The 21478-nt window shown below is 34.6% G+C and overlaps 3 protein-coding genes across 4 annotated transcripts; 2 read left to right on the top strand and 1 right to left on the bottom strand.

Moving 5' to 3' along the window:
• Window positions 1-7002: 7002 nt before the first annotated feature.
• On the top strand, window positions 7003-10443 carry LOC144569321 (glucose-6-phosphate/phosphate translocator 2, chloroplastic-like). Its single transcript, XM_078319612.1, has 5 exons — window positions 7003-7777; window positions 8159-8384; window positions 8962-9184; window positions 9654-9867; window positions 10202-10443. Exons 1-5 carry the CDS (start codon window positions 7277-7279, stop codon window positions 10211-10213), a joined length of 1176 nt encoding a protein of 391 aa, XP_078175738.1. The 5' UTR covers window positions 7003-7276; the 3' UTR covers window positions 10214-10443.
• A 3654-nt stretch (window positions 10444-14097) lies between these two features.
• Window positions 14098-19162, top strand: CHL (chloroplastic lipocalin). 2 transcript variants are annotated; one of them, XM_078319642.1, is made up of 6 exons: window positions 14098-14417; window positions 14723-14837; window positions 14953-15186; window positions 15695-15985; window positions 16451-16739; window positions 19083-19162. In XM_078319642.1, exons 1-5 carry the CDS (start codon window positions 14362-14364, stop codon window positions 16724-16726), a joined length of 972 nt encoding a protein of 323 aa, XP_078175768.1. In that variant the 5' UTR covers window positions 14098-14361; the 3' UTR covers window positions 16727-16739; window positions 19083-19162. The 2 variants fall into 2 exon arrangements, with proteins under 2 accessions (XP_078175768.1, XP_078175769.1); XM_078319643.1 differs by lacking the exon at window positions 19083-19162 and having other exon boundaries at window positions 14099-14259; window positions 14342-14417; window positions 16451-16836.
• A 384-nt stretch (window positions 19163-19546) lies between these two features.
• LOC144569342 (2-oxoglutarate-dependent dioxygenase 21, chloroplastic-like) lies at window positions 19547-21478 on the bottom strand. Its single transcript, XM_078319641.1, has 4 exons — window positions 21274-21478; window positions 20978-21201; window positions 20437-20684; window positions 19547-20311 (listed from the first exon to the last, which is right to left on the bottom strand). Exons 2-4 carry the CDS (start codon window positions 21167-21169, stop codon window positions 19714-19716), a joined length of 1038 nt encoding a protein of 345 aa, XP_078175767.1. The 5' UTR covers window positions 21170-21201; window positions 21274-21478; the 3' UTR covers window positions 19547-19713.

Below are 21478 nucleotides of genomic sequence, written 5' to 3'. Positions count from 1 at the left end.
CATAGTCAGATTTTTATTAGAGATAGAAAAAAATATTATTTTTATATAATTTTTTTATTATATATTTTTTATTAAAATTTAATTATTAATTTTCATCGGAAACAGAATAGATAAATTGACCATAAAATTGAAATAGAGAGAATCGGTAGGAAGATCGAATTTGATTGGAAATTTCAATTTTCTCGAAAAGTTATGTTAAGATAAAAGGTTAATTAAAATATTTTTGTAGAAAATAATGTAAAATATTAAAATATTAAATTTTACTTTGAAATATAGTTCATCCGAACATAGTTCATATGACCATTCTTTTGAAGTTCAGGTCATTTTTAAACAGTTGAATCTCATAAAATAATTTAATGTATGTTTTACATTAAAAATCAACATATTTCTTTGTAAAAGAATTTAACTTGTTTCTTTGTAACAAAAAATAACAGGTTCATAAACCCTTCGTCTTCTCTTCCTTTTCTTCTATTTTCAAAACATCTTGATGAAAAACTCCGACAAATTTATTACGACTTTATCAATTTCAGTGAGAGTTGAGAGCATTAAAGGTAGACAAAATTCAAATTAAAACGAAATTGATATGGATCCGAACATCCGATAATTTTTTTCAAAATTTAATATTAGACAGTCGCCTACTCCTAATTGAATGTGGCTCCACAAGCGATCGTGCTTCACATCTCTTACTCAGTTTTTAGTGTCCAAACAATTGATCATAACCGATCAATATAATCTCCATAATAAAATGTTTTTTTTAATTGTTTTATGGAAGCAGCTAACAGTCTCCGGCCCTCAGTCCCCCGAAAATCCCGGGACTTTTTACACTAATCCTATAAACAAGTTCATTAGATCCTGTAATACTATGAAAACAATCCTATAAACAAGTTCAATGGATGTTCTGCAGATGAAACTGCGTGGTCCCAGATGAAAACGCGTGAAAGCTGTTGAAAACGCGTGACAGCTGTTGAAAACGCATGACAGCTATTGGGGACCACCTTCTGTGAACATACACATAGTATCATGTGAACATACACATATTATCCTGTAAACATACATATTGTACTTGAAATTATGGCAATTGTGGCAGTTGAAAGCGCGTCAGAACTAAGCTAAAAAGGGAAGGCTTTTATACACGGGGATTTTCGAGGGACTGTAGCCCGGGGGACGTTACATTTTCTCTTGTTTTATTATATTTTACAAAAATCATTGTTTTTGAATAATCCATTTAAACAGAGATAAAATAATTAAAACAATAATCATTGTTTTTGAATAGTTCAGAGATAAAAAATTTGAAGCACAATATGACTGGAAAGATATGAAGCATTTGAACCCTTCTCTTGCTTAAATAGTTGAAAAAAAATTCTTATTTTTATTTTTTTCCTTTCTTAACTTGAACACATAATTTATGTAAATTTTTCATTCCCTCCCACATCTCTTGTGGAGGGATAACTAGAATTTCAAAGAGAATGAAAAAATAAGAAGTGAAGCTATCTTTCAAATTGAGTTAGAAATCGAAGTAATATTGCTCGTCCATATGTGTTGGTAATTTGGTATCTCTCCTTATTTCTCGATTTTTTGTTTCAAAAATTTAATTAACAAAAGCAAGCAAGCATGAGCTGAACAATTCGATTATCCTTCCCACCCCAATTTTCTCCTCTTCGTTATTTTTTATTTTTATTTTGAGAAGATTATGAGAGTTGGAAAGAAGAAAAGAAAATAGGGAATAGAAGTAAAAGTAAGAAATGAGAAAGAATTAAGTTTGTTATTCTCTAAATTAGAACGAAATAAATTTTGAAAAAATTATTAATATTTTCTTACATTTATTTTTTTCTTGTTTCTAAAAATTAAAGCCCGAAAAAAAAATTGAATGCGCATCTTTCTCCTTTATTTTTTTTTCTCTCCATTTTTTTAAATACCCTCCAAAAAAATTATTATCAAATCTCTCCTCGGTTTTCAAAAAAATTGAAAAATACCCTAACCGCCCCATAGTGGACGATTTGCTATATATATATATATTTTGCTGATCGTCCCATGGTGGGACAGTTTGCTATATTTTTTTTAATTTTTTTTAGCTGACTATCCACAGTGGAGCGGTTTGCTATATATATATATATATATATTTTTTAGAAATATTTAGTGTGTATAAAATGGATATTTTAAAATTAAACGCTAACAATAATTTGGTTTCACTGCTTTTATGATTTTTTTTTTATATTCATATTCTTTGATTTTATAAATAGAATATATGACAAATAAAGTACATATGTGTGAAACTAGAGCCGAATCTTAGATATTGTATAAAACCCATGTACCAAGAAAATATATTGTTGTTCTCTTTCATAAAATATTGGCAATTTTCTTTTATTTTTAAGCTATTTTGTGCCATCTTTCATAAATCATATAAAATAATAAAGAAATTTTAAAAATAGTAAAAGTTGGTATTCTACAAGTTAATTATATAACCAATTTATAGAGTTACTTAGATCGAAAATTAGAAATGAAAAACTTAATCAGAAACACTTGAACATCGTTTTATGGCCGTTTAAAATTTCATAATTATTTTTTGCCTTCTCAATGAAGATATCGTCTCTCTTGTCTTATCTCTTGTCCTAGCTTGGCCTATTTACAATAGATGTCATAGATAAATACATGTAGAATACCAATTTTTAATATTTAAAAAATATATTATTTTTTATGATTTATGAAAGATGACATAAAATTGTCAATATTTTATGAAATAGAACAAGAGTATATTTTCTTAGTACGTGGGTTCTATACAATATCTAAGGTTTAGCTCTAGTTTCACACATATATATTTTATTTGTCATATATTCTATTTACAAAATTAAAGAATATGAATATCCAAAAAGAGAAGAAAAGAAAGAAAAATCATAAAAGCAGTGAAATCAAATTACTGTTAGTGTCTAATTTTAAAATATTCATTCCATACACATTAAACATCTCTAAAAAAAATTTATATAACAAACCACCCCCAAACGGTGGATTCAAATCTACTATTTTTCTCGAGAAAAAAAAAAATATATTTCAATCCGTGGAACGGTCAAGATATTTTTCATTTTTTTTAAAAACGAGAGTTGATTTGATATTTTTTTCTTGAGGTATTTATTCAAAAATCGGTTTCTCTCTTTCCTTTCACTTCCGCTACCAAATTCAAGTGAACGTGGCGGCCCCTGATTTACTTCAGAACGAAGATATTTGATGGACATCGAATTTGCTTCTGAAAGTTTAATATATTTTATTTTTGTCTGTTCTTCAATCTTACATGTGTCCGCGAGGTATTATGCATAAATCTAATATTCGTTTAGGCCCTGTTCGGCTGCACAGTGGGAATGAGAATAGGAACGGAAATATAAAAAGTTTGAACGGAAATATAAAAAGTTTGAACTGAAATTTACTGTTTACGTGGGAAAAAAAAATTCAGTCTGAGGGCCTGTTCGGCTGCAAACTAAAGTTTACTGTTCGCGTAGGAAAATGAAAATTGACTCAAACTGAATTTTTTTTTCCCACGTGAACAGTAAATTTTAGTTCAAACCTTTTCTATTCCCGTTCCTATTCTCATTCCCACTGTGCAGCCGAACAGGGCCTGAGTGAATTTTTTTTTTCCCATGTGAACAGTATTTTCGGGATTACATCCGAACAGGCCCTTAGTGTTTGTCCCTGTAGCAAAACTAAGATGTGGTGTGCTCACTCAGAAAAATTGATGAGTACATCTCTAAAAACTTATCGGATTGACTTCGAATTATGAATTCAAATCGTTGAAATTCAAGTACTTTGTGAGTAATATATGTGCATGTAAAATTTTTTTAGCTTTGAATTTATTTAGTACATGATCAAGCGATAAAAAAAATAATGAAAAATTAATACATAAAATAATTAAAAAGTTAACTTACAAAATGTTCATTGTTTTGACCACTTAATCATGTGTTAAAAATATTCGAAACATCAAATTTTTTACATGTACAAGTACTTGAATTTCAACGGTTTAGATTCGTAATTTGAAATTAATCCGATAGTCTTTTCCTCTTGGTGAGCACATCACACCCTAATTTTGCTATATATATATATATATCTGGTAAAGTGACGTAGGTGTTAAATTTTAATATCCTTAACCGTACGAATCAATAATAATTAAAGTGGTCAGCCGACGCTTACACACAAATACACAATTCCAGTCGGAAAATGACATTTCTCCGCTGCATTCGGAAAAAAAAAATGTCCACGCAACGCAAAGTTTGAAGCATTTGGATGATAAAATATTATGCCACATCAAGTTTTATCCCTCTTCAAACCTTGAACCTGAAAAGGAAAAAAAAAATAGGAAAACAAAGAAAAGGCGTATGGTTATACGTCTCGAGTATCTCAACCGTATGGTCGACTTCTGGGCTGTTAGAAAGCCGCCACTTTTTCGGTGCTCAGAAAGTCTGGAATAGGAATAGCTGTATGTTTACACTTACGCCCTCTCCAAAATTAATATTTCTAAATTTAATACTGGGCACGAGTAGGCTCCCGGTTTGCAAATTGCAAGATCTATATATAATTATATATACATATATGCTAGCATGCTACGCGTAGCATAGAGGTCCTCCGTGCAACAGCTCAACATTTGACTTTTCAAAATCCTAACAGTCGATCCGAACCGTTCATCTTGTTCTCCATATTAATATGTATTTGGAGACCAAATTTTACATTTTTTGGAATTTTTTTACTATTTTTTTAGATTTATTGAAAATCGCTATTTTCAGCAAATCTGGACCATAAAAAAACAGCGATTTTCAATAAATCTAAAAAATAGTAAAAAAAAATTCAAAAAATGTAAAATTTGGTCTCCAAACAGATATTAATATGAACAAGATAAACGGTTCGGATCGACCGTTAGGATTTTGAAAAGTCGAATATTGAGTCGTTGCACGGAGGGCCTCTATGCCACGCGTAGCAAGTTCCATACATATCAGTTGATATTTATAGCTTCAACTAATTATATACTATATACCCCGTATATTATTCAAATATCATATGTGCTGGATTTATATATGCATGTGCATATAAAGTGTATATGACAATTTATATTTATTTCAAAATAGGAACAATCGATAGATGATTATCAAAATAAATTATACAATAAAAGTATAGATATGTTCAGGGGCAGACCTAATAAGCTAAAGGGCAGGCAACTGTTATTCTGAATTTAAAAAAACAATATTATCTAATGTATTTTTGGGCTATAGTTTATTTCATGTTAACAAATTTACTTAGTTTTGGACCAAATTAATTTTCTTTACAGTCCAACTCATTTATTTGTCTAACCATGACCCAATTTTTAAGTTTGCCCCTAGATATGTTATTTGTATTTTAGAAGAGTTGTGGAATAAATTTAGTGTAATTTAAAATCATTTTCCATTAATCAAGTCGATAAAATTGAATATTTATTTTTTCAAACTCAATGGATGGACAATTAATTTTCAAATAACAGAAATTTGATACCAAAATTATATAATTTATAAAGAAGATATATATGAACTTTATTTTAAGAGTGATGATTCTATGGACATAAGGACCTATTTGTAAAATGAAGATATTTTTATTTTCAAAGTTCTAATCATTTTGTAAATATAATTGAATTGATTAGTTCATTCTAAGCATGGTGATAAGTTCAGAATTTAAATTCTACAACTTTAGGAATAATTTAAAATGAATTTTGCAAGCAATTATAAAATAATTCATGAATTATTCATAAATTTGGTAAATATATAACTCATAAATAATTTTTCAAAATTAAGGGGAATTTTTTTTAAATCATTTAAGAACAAATAATGTGCGAACTACATGGCAAATCTCGTTGCCATGGTATTAATCAAGCCGTACATAATTAGATACAATGTGAGACAATGATGGCATGGAAGATGTGAAGGTATCCAAAAATGATTTTATTTTTTCATTTTAACTATACCAGTAATATTAAATTGTCATGCTTGACTATGACAAAAAAAAATATGAATTGTTATGATTAGTACAAATATGTATTTGTCGATTTGTTCAACTTCCATCTTCTGTCATGTTATCTCTTACCAACTATCTATTTACGAACAGCTAAACATGTATTTCTATTTTATAAACAAGGAATGAAGTCGATAAGTTCATGCAATATAGGGAGGAAGTAAAGTAAAATAGAAAACAAGTGTAATTGTATGTATGAATTGCTTGTTGATTTTTACAAGTGTAACAAATGTACATTGGCATGAACAAGCAAGCTAACGAGCTCACGCAATGCGATATGTAGATAAGAAAATCATATTATTTGGAACAATAATGGCATGATAAACGTCAAAGCGTAAATAGATAGTTATTTTCTATACGCCCATTGAAATTAAATATTGTGTGTTTGGTCACAAAATTTTGGAGATTGATTAACCATATTTGTCGATTTGCTGAACTTCTTTTAATCGTAAAGTTATATTTTATCAACCATTGTTGTAGTATATTGAACATGCTTTTCTATTACATTGATTTTATACGTAAAGTTATATTTTACCAACCATCATTGTAGTATGTCAAATATGCTTTTCTATTGCATTGATTTTATACGTAAAGTTATATTTTACCAACTATCGTTGTAGTATATCAAATACGTTTTCTTATCGCATAATTATCTATTAAGATCATGCAACATAATAATAAAGTAAAACAATATAAAAATATTTCTAGGGCTCTTATGCAATACTGTCAATATTTTTATTATAAAATACTGTCAATAAATCAAGAAAAAGTTATTAACTATGAAATGCTTTATCAAAACCGTTGATTTTAAATTAAATTAAAATTGACACATACAATAGTACTCCTATTATCAGGGGTATCTATGCAAAATGAAGAATTAACAAGGTACAGGCGCACAGTTTCGGAATATTCTACATTTCTACCAAACCTTTTAACATTTTTTTAGTCTGTTCCCTTTAAATACTTACTAAACCAACCACTAATTCCACCCAACCAAAGCCCTCTTACCTCTCCTCCTATTGCGATCGCCGATCACCGAGTTTTCTTCTCTCTTAATAAACCCCTAATTTGGTCTTCCTAATTATAACCCATCTGTAATCTTATGCTATTTCTGCCATTTCTAAGAATCAACTGATCTCCGGAGCCACCACCTTTCCAAAACCTTTTAAGAATCTCACCAATAAAGCTGCAGCCTTTTTCCCTCTGAAAGTCAGATCGAATCTACCGACACCTCCTTCAATCTTTGAAGCCGCAGTACAAAATGATGTCCATGATCAGGAGCTCTTCTGCCGCCACCAGCACAGGCGGTCTTCGCCTCACAACGGGATCGAATTCGAAACGACAACCAAATCGGGTCGTCGTACAATCCCTCAATTCTTCGACCCTCAGCAACACCGACAAGCCGGTCCTCTCTCTCAAACCGCTTTACATCTCCGCTGAGCGCAGCATCAACCCTGGCGCCCAATCCCGGTCAATTCTGCGGGATTTCCGTTGCAAGGCGCTGCAGAAGGATGAAGAGGAGAAGCCTCCCGTCTCCTCTGCGGCACCAAAGTTGAAGATAGGAATCTATTTCGCCACCTGGTGGGCCTTGAACGTGGTGTTCAATATCTATAACAAGAAGGTACTGAACGCGTTCCCCTACCCATGGCTTACATCCACTCTTTCCCTGGCCATGGGTTCTTTGATCATGCTGGTTTCGTGGGCGACGAGGATTGCTGAGGCGCCCAAAACTGATTTGGATTTCTGGAAGGCACTCGCCCCGGTATGTTTTAGATCTTTTTATAATGTATTTATTTTCTTGCATGTTTTTGGTATTTCATTTTAGTTAAATTGGGGTAACTGATAGAGAATTAATTTGGATGTTAGGATCATTAGACTTCCGATTGATAATCTGATTCAGTTTTCTAACACTGATGGGTTAGTTTGTTTGAGTTTGGTGATTGTGGCAATTCTATTTCATTTTTTTTTCTAATCTGATTTTGGTAATCTGGCTTCCTAGAGTGAAACTATGATATGATCCTTGAGGGAACATTAGGATTAGACCTTTTATTGAATTTTGAAGTTTTATGATTATAAAATTTCTTAATTCTCACAATTTTTTTGTTGGATCTTACTAATTGGGTTTCGTTTGTTGATCTAATAGGTTGCTGTGGCGCACACTATTGGCCATGTGGCAGCTACAGTTAGCATGTCTAAAGTGGCGGTATCCTTCACCCACATAATCAAGAGCGCTGAACCAGCTTTCAGCGTGGTTGTGTCCAGGTTCTTCCTTGGAGAGACGTTCCCTGTACCAGTCTACCTTTCGCTGTTACCAATCATAGGCGGCTGTGGCCTGGCCGCCATGACAGAGTTAAATTTCAATATGACAGGTAAATATTTGGGGAACTTTTGATACCATTGTAACCATTTGAATCCTCCTGTTTGTCTAAATATTTGGCAATGTGGTTTGGAAATTCAAACATTTCCACATGATGCTTTAGTATACATGATACATATCAGAATACATTTATTTCTGTAGGTATGATGTTGTGCCCCTTTGTGTAGCATCTTTCTGTATCACATGCCTTCTTGTCCTCTAATTACTAGTTTCATTATCACCAAGGTTTAGGTTGAGTAAGAAAATATCTTTAGTTTGACAACTTGCCTGATACAATATTTCATTTGGTATTCATGGTGACAACAAATTCTGAAATGGAGAGGAACACTGGAGCTTAATTACCTTAAATAAAGTTTTCTTTGTATGAAATTTATTGAGTTTCCTCATGATTAATCCCTTTGTCTTCTAAATGTCATTATCAATCACATGCTGCATTCCTGATGCTGCCCATTTGTTGACCAGTTTATAACAAGTTTGCAGTCTAGTCAGTTTAGGTAGGTAAAGGGCACAATTTGTCTTTCTCCACATTTCCTGGAGAGCTAACAATGGTTATTGTTTACTTTTCTTAGGTTTCATGGGGGCCATGATTTCCAACCTAGCCTTTGTCTTCAGGAACATATTCTCGAAGAAGGGCATGAAGGGTAAAAGTGTGAGCGGCATGAATTATTATGCATGTCTTTCTATTTTGTCGCTCATTATTCTCACTCCATTTGCAATTGCAATGGAGGGGCCCAAATTGTGGGCTGCTGGGTGGCAGCAGGCCATCACTGACATCGGGCCTAATTTTGTATGGTAAGCACTTTCTCAAATGACTTCTATTGTTGGAAATTTACTTTTTCATTTTTGACTGGTAAGTTGCAATGTGTTGTGTTGTGTTGGATAGGACCACTGTTGTCTCTTTTTGCCTTTTTTCTTGCTGTTTTTTCTGAGTTATTAAGGAGCTCATGCAGTTTGTCACGTGCGCGGAAAGGTAGTATTGTCAATTTCCTGACTTTTGAAAAATCTTGGATTGGTTAGCTGATAGCTCCATAAAATGGTTCAGAATAAAAGAGCCTTTAGCAAATGTTTCACAGACTTCTCCCATCTAAAGATAATCCAAACTCTTATCTAATGAAAGGCCACTAACTTTTGACTTTTTTGCTTCAACTTGTGGCACATGAACTGCTCCACAGCTAGATTGTGTCATACCAAGTAGGTTTACTTTTTAAATGTGTATCAAAATCGTATTTAACAAGTGTAAACCGATCTCATGATGATGTAGGTGGTTGGCAGCACAAAGTATCTTTTACCACCTCTATAACCAAGTGTCCTACATGTCTCTGGATGAGATATCACCGTTGACGTTCAGCATAGGAAACACCATGAAGCGCATCTCGGTGATTGTCTCGTCGATAATCATCTTCCACACCCCCGTCCAGCCCGTAAATGCCCTCGGTGCTGCTATCGCTATCTTTGGTACCTTCCTGTACTCCCAGGTACATTTTTCTCTCAGCTTCCACTTTTTAATTATTATTTTTACTTGTCTTCTGAACTTGAATTTAGTGTTTTACATAATAGATACTGTCATAAGTAGTCTAAGAATTGCTTGTTGCTGTTTGTCTCTGTGCATGCTGGTTTTCAAGTCTGTACAATAGACTCCTATTAGTGTCCATATTAATCCTTGACTACGAATAAAACCAATATCTTGCGTGGATTTGGTATAGACTAACTAATGCTTTAGTTGCTCTGTTATCCATTTTTTTTTAACTCTAAATTCTTCATATTTTAGCAAGTATAATGTACACTAATTATGTTATGTTCTTTATGTAGGCCAAGCAATGAGGGAGTGTCCATTGTTTTGATAGGTAGTCTTTGAATTGGAAAGGTCAAAAGTTGGTTTGTTGCTGGAGAGTTTTTGTAGGTTCATTTAGTTATCTAATTTGAGAGGCAATAAAATATCCGTGGCTTTTTCATGGTTTTTGAAACAAGCATGTTTTGTTTAAAATCAGAGTGTATGTAATTTTGGCAATAACAGCTAAGAATATCATCTATCTACTATCCGCAATTCCGCATTGACGGATCCTTTTTTCTTATACCATGAATAGCTGATGGATTTACCTTTATCCTTTGTGAAATGAATAATAACAACCAAGGGGACTATGGGAACTGTTTTAAGGTGCATGTGCAAGTGATCTGACAGAAGTTGACATACAATAGTAGCAGCACAGCTGTACGCTTTCGCAAGAACTGACAATGACACGCCAGACAAACACATAAATCTTCTGGTACGTCTGTGATAGATGAATTAGTTAATTACATTGGCAAAATTTACCTTGTGGTGGAATTGTACAATGGAAGAAAGTAATCAACGTGTAACTGGGAAATATAACTAATAATGCGCGCAGCATCTTTTTGTTCAGGGGTTACGGAGATAAGAGGCCATCAAAGATTATTCAGTACAATAGTACTAGTCTTTGTCGGGTACCTCACAGAGTGCCAAGTGCCAATTATTGATAAACCTGATAGAATTCATGGTATAAGCCTAGATTGTAGACCAATATAATACTCAGTTCCTACTTTTCTCCTTGAACGCTAGCCGTTGGTTTGGCTATTAATTATTATAGGACAAATGGACAATTGTTACAGATGTCACCGAATACTAATTAAGGACTAACGAGAAGGTTTTGTTCTGAACCACGAATTCACATGAGGGCTACCGGACAGTAAACTAGAATCAGAAGGTCTAATTAGCGCTGCTAATGAGTCGAGCCGGCTCGCGAATCAATGAGTTGAGCGGCTCAATATTTCATAATGAATCGGACTCGAAACTAAAAAATGCCTCAACTCGACTCAGCTCACTTTTGAAAGAAAAAAGCTCGGCTCGACTCGCGAGCTCGCGAGTCAGCTCGTGAGCTCGCGAGTCAGCTCGTGAGCCGGCTCATATTACATGTTAAAAAAATGATCATTTAATTATTTTAAAGAAATGATTGAAGTGGGATAGAGATATTCTTGTGACTTTAAATTACATGTTGAAAAACTTTGATTATTTTTTAAAGAAATGATCTAAAGAAATTTGAAAAAAATATCATTTTTTTAAAATAATTTCAAAATGCCGGCTCATATTACATGTTGAAAACTTTGAAATTTGAAATCTGAAAAAAAATTGAAATATGAAAATTTTTGAAAAATTTGAAATATGAAAAATTTTGAAAAATTTGAAATTGAAAAATTTGAAATCTGAAAAAATTTGAAATCTGAAAAATTTGAAATCTGAAAAAATTTGAAATCTGAAAAAATTTGAAATCTGAAAAATTTGAAATCTGAAAAATTTGAAATCTGAAAATTTTGAAATCTGAAAAAATTTGAAATCTGAAAAAAATTTGAAATCTGAAAAAATTTGAAATCTGAAAAAATTTGAAATCTGAAAATTTTGAAATCTGAAAATTTTGAAATCTGAAAAATTTGAAATCTGAAAAATTTGAAATCTGAAAAAATTTGAAATCTGAAAAAAATTTGAAATCTGAAAAATTTTGAAATCTGAAAATTTCGAAATAAGAAAAAAAATTGAAATCTGAAAAATTTGAAATCTGAAAAAATTTGAAGGTAGGCCTGATGGCAAATGAAGATATACATGTAATACAAATTTGAAAAAAATTGTCTATACATGTAAATTAATTAAACATGAGCATGAAGGTAGGCCTCATAGCAAATGAAGATATACATGTATTAAAAATATGAGTCAGCTCGTGAGCCGAGTCGAGCCGAGCTTTTTCTTTCAAAAATGAGCCGAGTTAAGAGCCAAATCATTGGGCTACAACTGACGTGTCGAGTCGAGTTTGAGCCAAATCTTAATCATTAGCAGCCCTAGGTCTAATATTGTTTTTTTTTTAACTTGATACGAATCTTAAAGCACAAATAATACTGTCCCCGCACCAGCACCGGCTGAAAATAAATCCGAGCCATCCGTTACAATTGTGTTGAGTCAGGTACCTGGGAGGATACGGATCCCAAAAACCACAATGCATTGCACATGCTTGTTGAAGTGCCTAAGAAAAGAGTTCTGAAAGTTTCCCATTTTCTCCAAGCCATAGTTAGCTTACCAAGAGTAGAACTAGGGTGTTCTTAAGTTCACCAATTTTCTTGGTGAATTCAAGTCTGATATCCGTCAAATCAGTTTCAAATGACGAATCCGAAATGTTGAAATCCACCTACCTTACGAGTGATGCATTTACATATAAAAATTTTAAACATTCGAATTAATTTAGTATACAGTCAATTGGCAAAAATTAAAAGGTTAATAAATTAATTTTGATATATTTATTTTTTGAATATTTTTTGACCGCTTAACTTTATACTAAATTAATTTGAATAAATAAAATTTTCTTATGTAAACACATCTCTCGTAAAAGTAGAAAAACACCCGGTTCTACTCGCTTACCAATTATAAATCAATGTATTCGCCTTGTTTGACGCATTCAACTATATGAGAAACGCTGACAAGTGTAACACTAACACGAGTGCACGTAACCTACTTGACAAAAAGTGGCTGATAACAATTTTTCGTTCGTTTCCTCAAGTCTAACCACTTTTGTTTATTTTGATTGTGTTGACCTCCAATTTCTTGTTATGATTTTTCTATTATTATTTTTAAATATTTACAAACTATTATTGAAGTTAAAAAATTAAAATTATAAATATGTTCTTAATTATTTAGACATGACATATATCAAATTACTATGCGCCTTCTAAAAAATAATTATTTTTTGTATCATACTGATACGAATCAAGTCCCGGAGGACGAGACCGTACGGTTTGGTTGTTTCGGGACTCGTACCGGTTTGAGAAAATCGGGTCGAGCCTCAGCGGAGTGACTTAGGGTAATTGCCAAGGTACTCTTACTCTAACCTCTTCGTACCTTCTATTGTCTTTGGGTCCAACCTAGAATACCTCGGGATTTGAGGCTTATATAAGTGATTCTCCGACAACCATTCCGTGTTGTCAGAGTTGTCAGGGACCGTACGAGGACGGTTTTGGGTTGCGTAACTGTCTCTCATGGCGCTCCTGGGGGCGTCATGGGTTGGCCATGCCGAGGTGGGCCTTTATCGGCTCATGCCTGGGCCTTCTCGTCTCGGGCTGTGCTGTCTCTGTGGGGATAAGAGCCTTATTCTTGGTCCCGACCTGGCCTCCTAAGAGAGCCCTTGGCCGGGTTATTCATGGCCCGAATCCGCTTTCCTTAGGCCCTTGTTTACATGGGCCTATCACATACCTTATATCACGAACTTTATTCACATCAGTATTGTAAAAAATGTCCGTTTAGGCCGATTAGTCGTTGACGGTAACTAAACCGTCACTGATTTTTTCAATTAATCAACCGATTATTTTTTATTATAACTGATTATTTCTGATTATTCTCAATTAATCGCTTAGCGGTATCATGTCCGTCCGATAACCGCATACCGTTATTTACAACACTTATTTATATCCATATCATATTCATACCAAGAACTTTAAACTTCACAAATTATTTTTGAATTTCATATGTATCATTATATAATTAATAAATGAAAGTTCAATTGCATAATCACCTGGCATTATAATAGGGAGCCGAATAAACTGAAGCTGGACCTTTGCAAAGAATCCTTAATCCTTTCGGATCAGATGGTTGCATTAAATCTATCCGAACAAATGAAATCGGGTGGCCTTGGCATTCCAACGCTGGATAGGAAAGCACCCTGGGACCAATACCAGAATGGCAATGAAATCGGTGTGACAGAAATTACACTAGTCTAGCGATCAACCGACAAATTACCATAGTAAAATCGGACTTGAAGAAAGAGACCGCTTCGTTCGTCCCAAAATCCAGCAGGAGCGCTCTCCTTCTCAAACTTGTTTGCTCTACATTTTTTTTCTTACTGAAATTGAGTGCTATTAGTTGACTTTGAGAGATACAGAGAGGATATAACCATATAGGTCGTTTCTCCTATGCTGGAATGTCTCTCTTGCAACTCTCGTGCTTCCCCTATCCACTTCCTGCTTCTTCTGTCAGGTTGAAGGAGCCCTAATTTTATCCTTGGTTTTCTTTATGTTGTAAATTCAGAATTAACACAAATTTGTCTCAAATATATGTGCTGCTTATTAACGAAAGAGGCTCAATTCTTGCTCCTAGACTGAATTTTGTGTTGTGACTAGTGAATGGGTTTTCAGGTAGTGTTAAATTGGATTGCATTCTCAACAGTCAACAGTGCTGTTAAGGGTTAATCTCACTTCTGGTTGCTAATATTTCGCAATTATGGTGAACGGATGAATTACTTGCATTTTAGAAAGTCTATCTACTCTTTCTTTTTCTCTCAGGAAATTTTCACAATGCTCCCTGAAAGAGATAAAATGTAGCAATGCAGCTGTTCCATCTAGAAAATTGGTCTCTTATCTTTCAGCGTCTCTTTTGCTGACCTTCTCACCAAGTCAGGTAAACTAAAAATAAGTATGTTAGATGATAAGCCCCAACTTAATAAGTAATTAATGAAGAAAACACTAGCATCAGAACCAAAATCATAATGTCTGCTCATTTTTTTGCCCACTAGGTGCTCCATGCTGAACCTGCACCTGACCACAACATATGCCAAATAGCAACTGCCACAGCCAATCCCCCAATTCTAAATATTGACAATCCTTCTGATGAAGCAAGCATGAAATCAATGCGAGGCATGACAGCTAAAAATTTCGACCCAGTCAGATACTCTGGTAGGTGGTTTGAGGTGGCCTCCATTAAGCGTGGATTTGCAGGTCAAGGCCAAGAGGATTGCCACTGCACTCAGGTAAAATCATATATTTCTGTGTTCTACTGTTATCTTGGTGGTCATGGCAGGTTATGGTATTTACCATAAAGTACCAGTGTTGCTGGGAGACTGGTATGGTGTCAAGCATTATGCAATAGCCCCACATTTTTCATTATTCCTCTCAATGAACTATCACCCGTCTTATGGAGTCTCAGTTAGTTTTGCTTCTATTGGCCCTAAGTTGCACAGTTAAGCTTCTATTTTAATCCGCTTATTTAGGTCAATTTGCCCTTTATCATTCAATCAATCCTTGACTGGCCTTGACCCATTGTGCAGCTGATTTGAAATTGTTAAATCAAATTTACCAATCTATCCTCAATTGATTGCACATAGAAATCTCAATTGCACCCTGCTTGAACACAATTTGGTATCAAATGACTAGTGACTGTCCAACTTATTGTACATAATCCTTTATTTTCTACATTTAAGCATCAATTAACCCTGATAAAAATTAGCATCAAATAAAGGCAGATTTGCATGAATCCAGGGCGTGTACACATATGATGCAAAAACCCCATCAATCCAAGTCGACACATTTTGCATTCATGGTGGGCCTGATGGGTACATAACTGGTATAAGGGGAAAGGTACAGTGCCTTTTGGAGGAAGATAAGGCTAAACAGGAGACTGATTTGGAGAAACAAGAGATGATAAGAGAGAAGTGCTACCTTAAGTTTCCAACTCTTCCCTTTATACCCAAATTGCCTTATGATGTTATTGCAACTGATTATGATAACTTCGCACTTGTTTCTGGGGCAAAAGATAAGAACTTTGTTCAGGTAAAAACATTTGTTTTGACCTTGTGATGCATGCAGTTCCTTGTACAAACATTGTCCATTTTAGGAATTCTTGTATAAACCCTTGTTATGTATGCACCTTAAAATGAGTATATGTCTCACTGGTAATGTTATGTATACACCTTGTAATGTGCTGGTAACAAATGGTAGCATCACGCATGTCCCCCTGGTCGCTTGTATAAAAACATTATACCCAAGATTCCTTCCATTTTTGAGGTATAGATGATAACTTATGAATTTCTAGGGATTTATTGATATGTCTGATTTATTGTGGTGGTATTCAAGCCTTTTCTTTCAGGGTTATAATAGGACTATTGAGGTTTTGTAGGATATATATTTTATTTCCTGTTTACCAAATTTGCTAGTGGTTATCTGGAAAAAATTACTTCTTCATTTGTATGGAAGAAAAATTTAGGCTCATTAATATTTAGTGTTATTTTAGAACAGATTTACTCAAGGACGCCTAACCCAGGCCCAGAATTTATAGAAAAGTACAAGACATACTTGGCGAATTTTGGGTATGACCCGAGTGAGATAAAAGACACACCTCAGGATTGTGATGTATCATCAAGCCAGTTAGCACAAATGATGTCAATGCCCGGGATGAACGAAGCTCTGACAAACCAATTTCCTGATTTGAAATTGAATAAATCGGTCGAGTTTAACCCTTTAACGAGTGTTTTTGACACTTTAAAGAAACTTCTTGAGCTCTACTTCAAGTAACCCCTCATCTCTTGTATAATCTCTCTCTTACTCCCTCTCGTACATTATTGAAATTGTAAAACTATGGAGTATATTGCTGTTTATAAATAAATTGCATTTCTTGGTGCTAATCACTGCATATATTTGTTGGATTTCTTGCTGGAATGAGGGGGCTCATAAAGATAAAAAAATGCTTAGGAAAGAAAAGAGGGGGAAAAATACATATGAGTCTATATTGCTGATTTGGTGTGCTTTGTTGCTGATACATTAAGTTTCTCCATTGAATAGTTATGCATGAATATATATATATATATATTTTTTTTTCTTTCCTTCTTTCTCCCTTCCTTACTTTTCTTCTGTTTCTTCCTTTCTTTTTGGCTACTCCAAAGTTGATGACCATTTTAACCCTCTTGGCTAACTTCTGCTGGACTTTGGAGTTTGAACCTTCAAGTACTTACCTTTTAAACCACTAGAACTACTCACAGTGCTAACTCGACATGGTAATTAATTGACTAAAAGAAACGTCGTTTGAACAAATATCAATTGTTTAAATTCTTGTTCATCTTGAAGTTTAGATGGCATTTTCAAACATTTTTGTTGTGTTGTGGTCATATTTTCAACAATTCCTTATCTTTTTTCTTCAGTGTCTTCAAAGAACTTGCAAAAAATGCCATTGCCCTAAACTTGCAAGTCAGCTCAAGCACATAGGACAACAGTTTAAATAATAGTTAATTATTAGACATAGTTAGCTGCAAGCAACCGTTGTTTAAAGGCTGCGAAACCATGAAACACTTGCATGCGAGGCACAAAAAAAAAAAAATGAGAATATTAACAAGTACTGAAATTTTAGTTATATTGCTTCTGCATGTGGCAACAGTTCAGGTCGGGATGGATTTGGGTCAGGCCAACAATATTCAACTGAATAATGGTCAGACTTGACCTGCTACCACAGAGATAACCCGATCTATATTAGATCTGATAGGTCATAGGTCAATGGGACCCAACCCACACAAGTTCAGAACAGAATTTTAATTAATTTATTATTTATTATTTAATATATAACAAATCTGGCTGTAACTCAGTGTTAACAGCCTTGCTCTTTGTTGAGGGGGAACTATGAGTTCTGGGTGTTAACTGTTTCCAACTTTTCTGCCTTTGTATTGACTATTTCCATTAGCAATGGTGGGCCCTTTTCAGCTGGGTTGGTGAGGTTATAGCAAGTTAAACTGAACCAAACCGGAATCATAATGGTCATCGAACATTGTACCTGAACCTGACCCGCTAGCTCTCATATGAGTCAATCTTGCTTGGTTAGTAGGAGTTCAGTTGACCTGTCAATTTGGTTCTGCTACTTCCAACCTCAGTTGCTTGGAGTCTGATGGTAAGTCCTACAGCGGTTAGAAAGAGAGAATAGATTTAGGCCCGCTGGTTTTGTATTCTAATTTGTGGAGAACTAAATTCAGTCTTTCTTTTATTGGCCTTCAAAATTTCTATCAGAAGTGGTGTTGGAACAATCAAGAACCGTACAAAATAAAGTTTGTCAGGCAATTAGGGGAGGCTGAAGCCGACAAAAGATCACCTGGATTATTGTCCATGGAAAGCAGAAAGGAATTAAAACCACCTAACTGAACCTCACCCATTTTTCCACCTCCCATGCCTTGTGCAGGTGAGCTGAGAATAGATCGATACTCTCTATGGATGCTGAGAATTGATATTCTCAGATCAGTGACTCAAATGTACTGCCCGGTGTGTGCTGCAAAGGATACACCCTCTCAGTGGAGAATGGATGTGTATACTGTAAAGGTTCTATTTTCTTTTTTAAGGGTTGGGATCCATTGAGAATGGATTGACCTGGTAATCTGACGATCATCAAAAAGTAACTTCTACTATTGAAATCCAACATTCCGAATGTGACTTTTATCTCGTGCACATGAAAAATGATTGAATTTCAACTTTTACCATTCATTAAATGACTTGAATTTTCTAGGGGATACATTAATGGTGCTAAATGAAATAATAAATGAGACTCGATGGATACCAACCCTTTCTTTATATGTAAAACAAGGAAGGAATGAGAAAAACCTTCAAAGTTCAACCAGTCAGTGAATCGACATCAATATATTCACATTAGATTTGCCTATTATCACATTTATTATGGCAATTTTGTATGAATATTTCATAGAATTTTCTGGATTTTTAAGTTTCATTAAACCATTATATATATTATTTACAATATCATTTGCTATCATTATGAAAATTGTAATTGTTTGTAACTGTTTTTAATGGCCTCTTTCTTTCTTCTTACTTTTTATTTCTATTCTTCTTCTTTTGTTTTGGGAGCAACCATTGCAACATTAGTTGCTTAATTGGTTAACAGGATATGAAGAGATGTAGCTTGGTTGGGTCACCTATTTTGCACACCTATGCAGCCAAGTACAGCCCTCAAAACAATGTAAGCTCTTAATTTGCACTCAAGAGTACATTTAATATTTCTATTCAGATCGACACTGAAAATATACCATATTTGCACTTATTTTATGTTGATATTTAGTTAGAGTATACCAAGTTGAAAGCAACTATAATTAGGTTAACGTTCAAATTCTGGTGCATCTCCATTTGGCAAGTGATCTCAGGACCAAAAAGCCTAAATGACAGTGGAGATTACTAACAGGATAACATTGTAGTTTGTAATTAAAATGATAGGCTAGCTAGGCGGTGAATAAGGAGCACCCACATCTATGGACTCCGTTAAAGCACCAACCAGAGTATTTAATGAGTCCGCCTCAGGAATTTAAATCCTCAATGAATGAGCTACTTTAATACCAAGAAAATTAAAGCGGATACCTGAGCGTCTGAGCTATTGTTTCTCAATCCATACCCTAACATCACCTACCCAAAACAAGTAAAGCCAGAGAAATAACAAACTACCATGCAAAAGAAAAAAAATTAAGCAAAAGAAGCAAAGCTTATAAAATAAAGAAATTCAAATTTTACATGCTCGCCTCCAGTTAGTCAGCTTGCTTAATCTTAAGCATGTCTATATAAGCATTACCTTGTAAACCGGAATCTTGATTAATTGAAAGGAACCTTAGAAAATCCCTCAGACTACTCTCTTTATAGCCCTTGGGGGTGTGCTCAGTTACCAGGTTATCAGGCACACAAACCTTCTCATCCATAGACAAGCTATGTAGACTTGCTATAGATACTCTAGTCTTGTGTCGGTCGTTTACAGAAACTTTATGAACTGCACTTTTGTAAAGCCCGTTGCTAATGACTTCTAGATGATTGCCTACATGAATAAATAATGAACCGTACTGATGTGGGAGTAATTGCCATATGTTTGTTTTTGGATCAAGTTCTTCTAATCCGGGAGACTTTTGGAGTACAATGGTTATTATCGAGTAATCTGAGTGAGGTGCAATACCGACTGATGGACAAGGATCTGTACTTGCACATGGTGGGTATGCATGTAAAGCCATTACTTGTAAACCATCTTGCAATTGATCTTTCAAGTAGTCGCGACCCAAACCAAGGCTTTCCACAATTGCTTCCATCACTTGCAGGGCTACTTTTCGTACTTCGACGGAATAGGTTCCAATCTTTGTCCTATGCATTATGTTATTTAAATAAGAAAAATTCAAAACGTGCATATATAATTTGGTAAGATGCCATATTGAAAAAGAAAACAAATCAAGACATAGTGAAGTATATAGAGGGGGGGATCTACCTACCTGTAGTCCAGAGGCTCTGAGGGCCACATATGGATCCATTCCTCCAATGGATGCGCATAATGCTTTAGAAACAACCTTTGAATTTGCTCTTGACCCATGACAACTTCCTTGATCAAACTAAACCGTACTGGACTCGTACTGTCAACTGACATCAGTTTGAGCTTTTTGTCAGTTGCCAAATCAAAGAAAGCAGCTGCAACGTCTAGAGCGCCATCTAGTGTCGATGAAGCTATGCTATGGTTTGTTAGCTATACACCGAATAACATATTTAAGTTCAGAATTGAATATGTGCTCCGACAAGCTTGTCATGCACCCTGGCAGGTTTTTTTTTTTCTTGGTGAGATGATTTGCACATATATCTTCCAGTGAAATAAAAAACTGATGTACTCATGTTAAAAGATAATTAATATGACATTTTATCTGTTCAATATCTTTTCACTGTGGATATGTGAAACAAAATGTGCTTTAAGCTCTTCCAAAAAAAAATTAAACAGCTGAATGATTAAAACAAAAATCGATTTGTAAGTCATAATAATCATACCTGAAAATAGCCCTTGTCGTGGCATGCCTTCCCGATATCACTTACGGTGCTGGACCTCAACAGCCCGTGCAGTCCCCGCATGTCTATCACCGGCACAGCTGAACGAGACATACAAATAGCTGCATAGCGAGTGGTAGCCTTGCTGCAGGAACAAGGTAGGTGCACCAAGAACAGAGACCGCAAGCTTGACATGAGAATATATGCAAGTATTGTTGATGTGCTGGCTAGAACGAGAAGCCTATGAGTTATGTTGGTTTTAATTAGTGAATAAATGTGTTTTGATGGTTCAGGGGTACCTTTATAAATAGGTTGCGCTCCAACCCTAACAACTGATGTTTACATGGCTGTGTGTGTGGTGAACTGGTGCGTGTGGGCGGTCCACAAAAGGCTGCGAGGAACAACTGCAATTTACAGCAGCATTTTGACAAGTTCGATAATTAACTTTTGAGTGCGTGCAACTCTAACAGCTATGCGCATGGAACGAAAACTGTACACCACGGC

This window comes from Carex rostrata, chromosome 18 (assembly GCF_964058835.1).
Source record: "Carex rostrata chromosome 18, lpCarRost1.2, whole genome shotgun sequence".
NCBI lineage: Eukaryota > Viridiplantae > Streptophyta > Magnoliopsida > Poales > Cyperaceae > Carex > Carex rostrata.
This window is presented reverse-complemented; position numbering and strand designations above follow the sequence as displayed.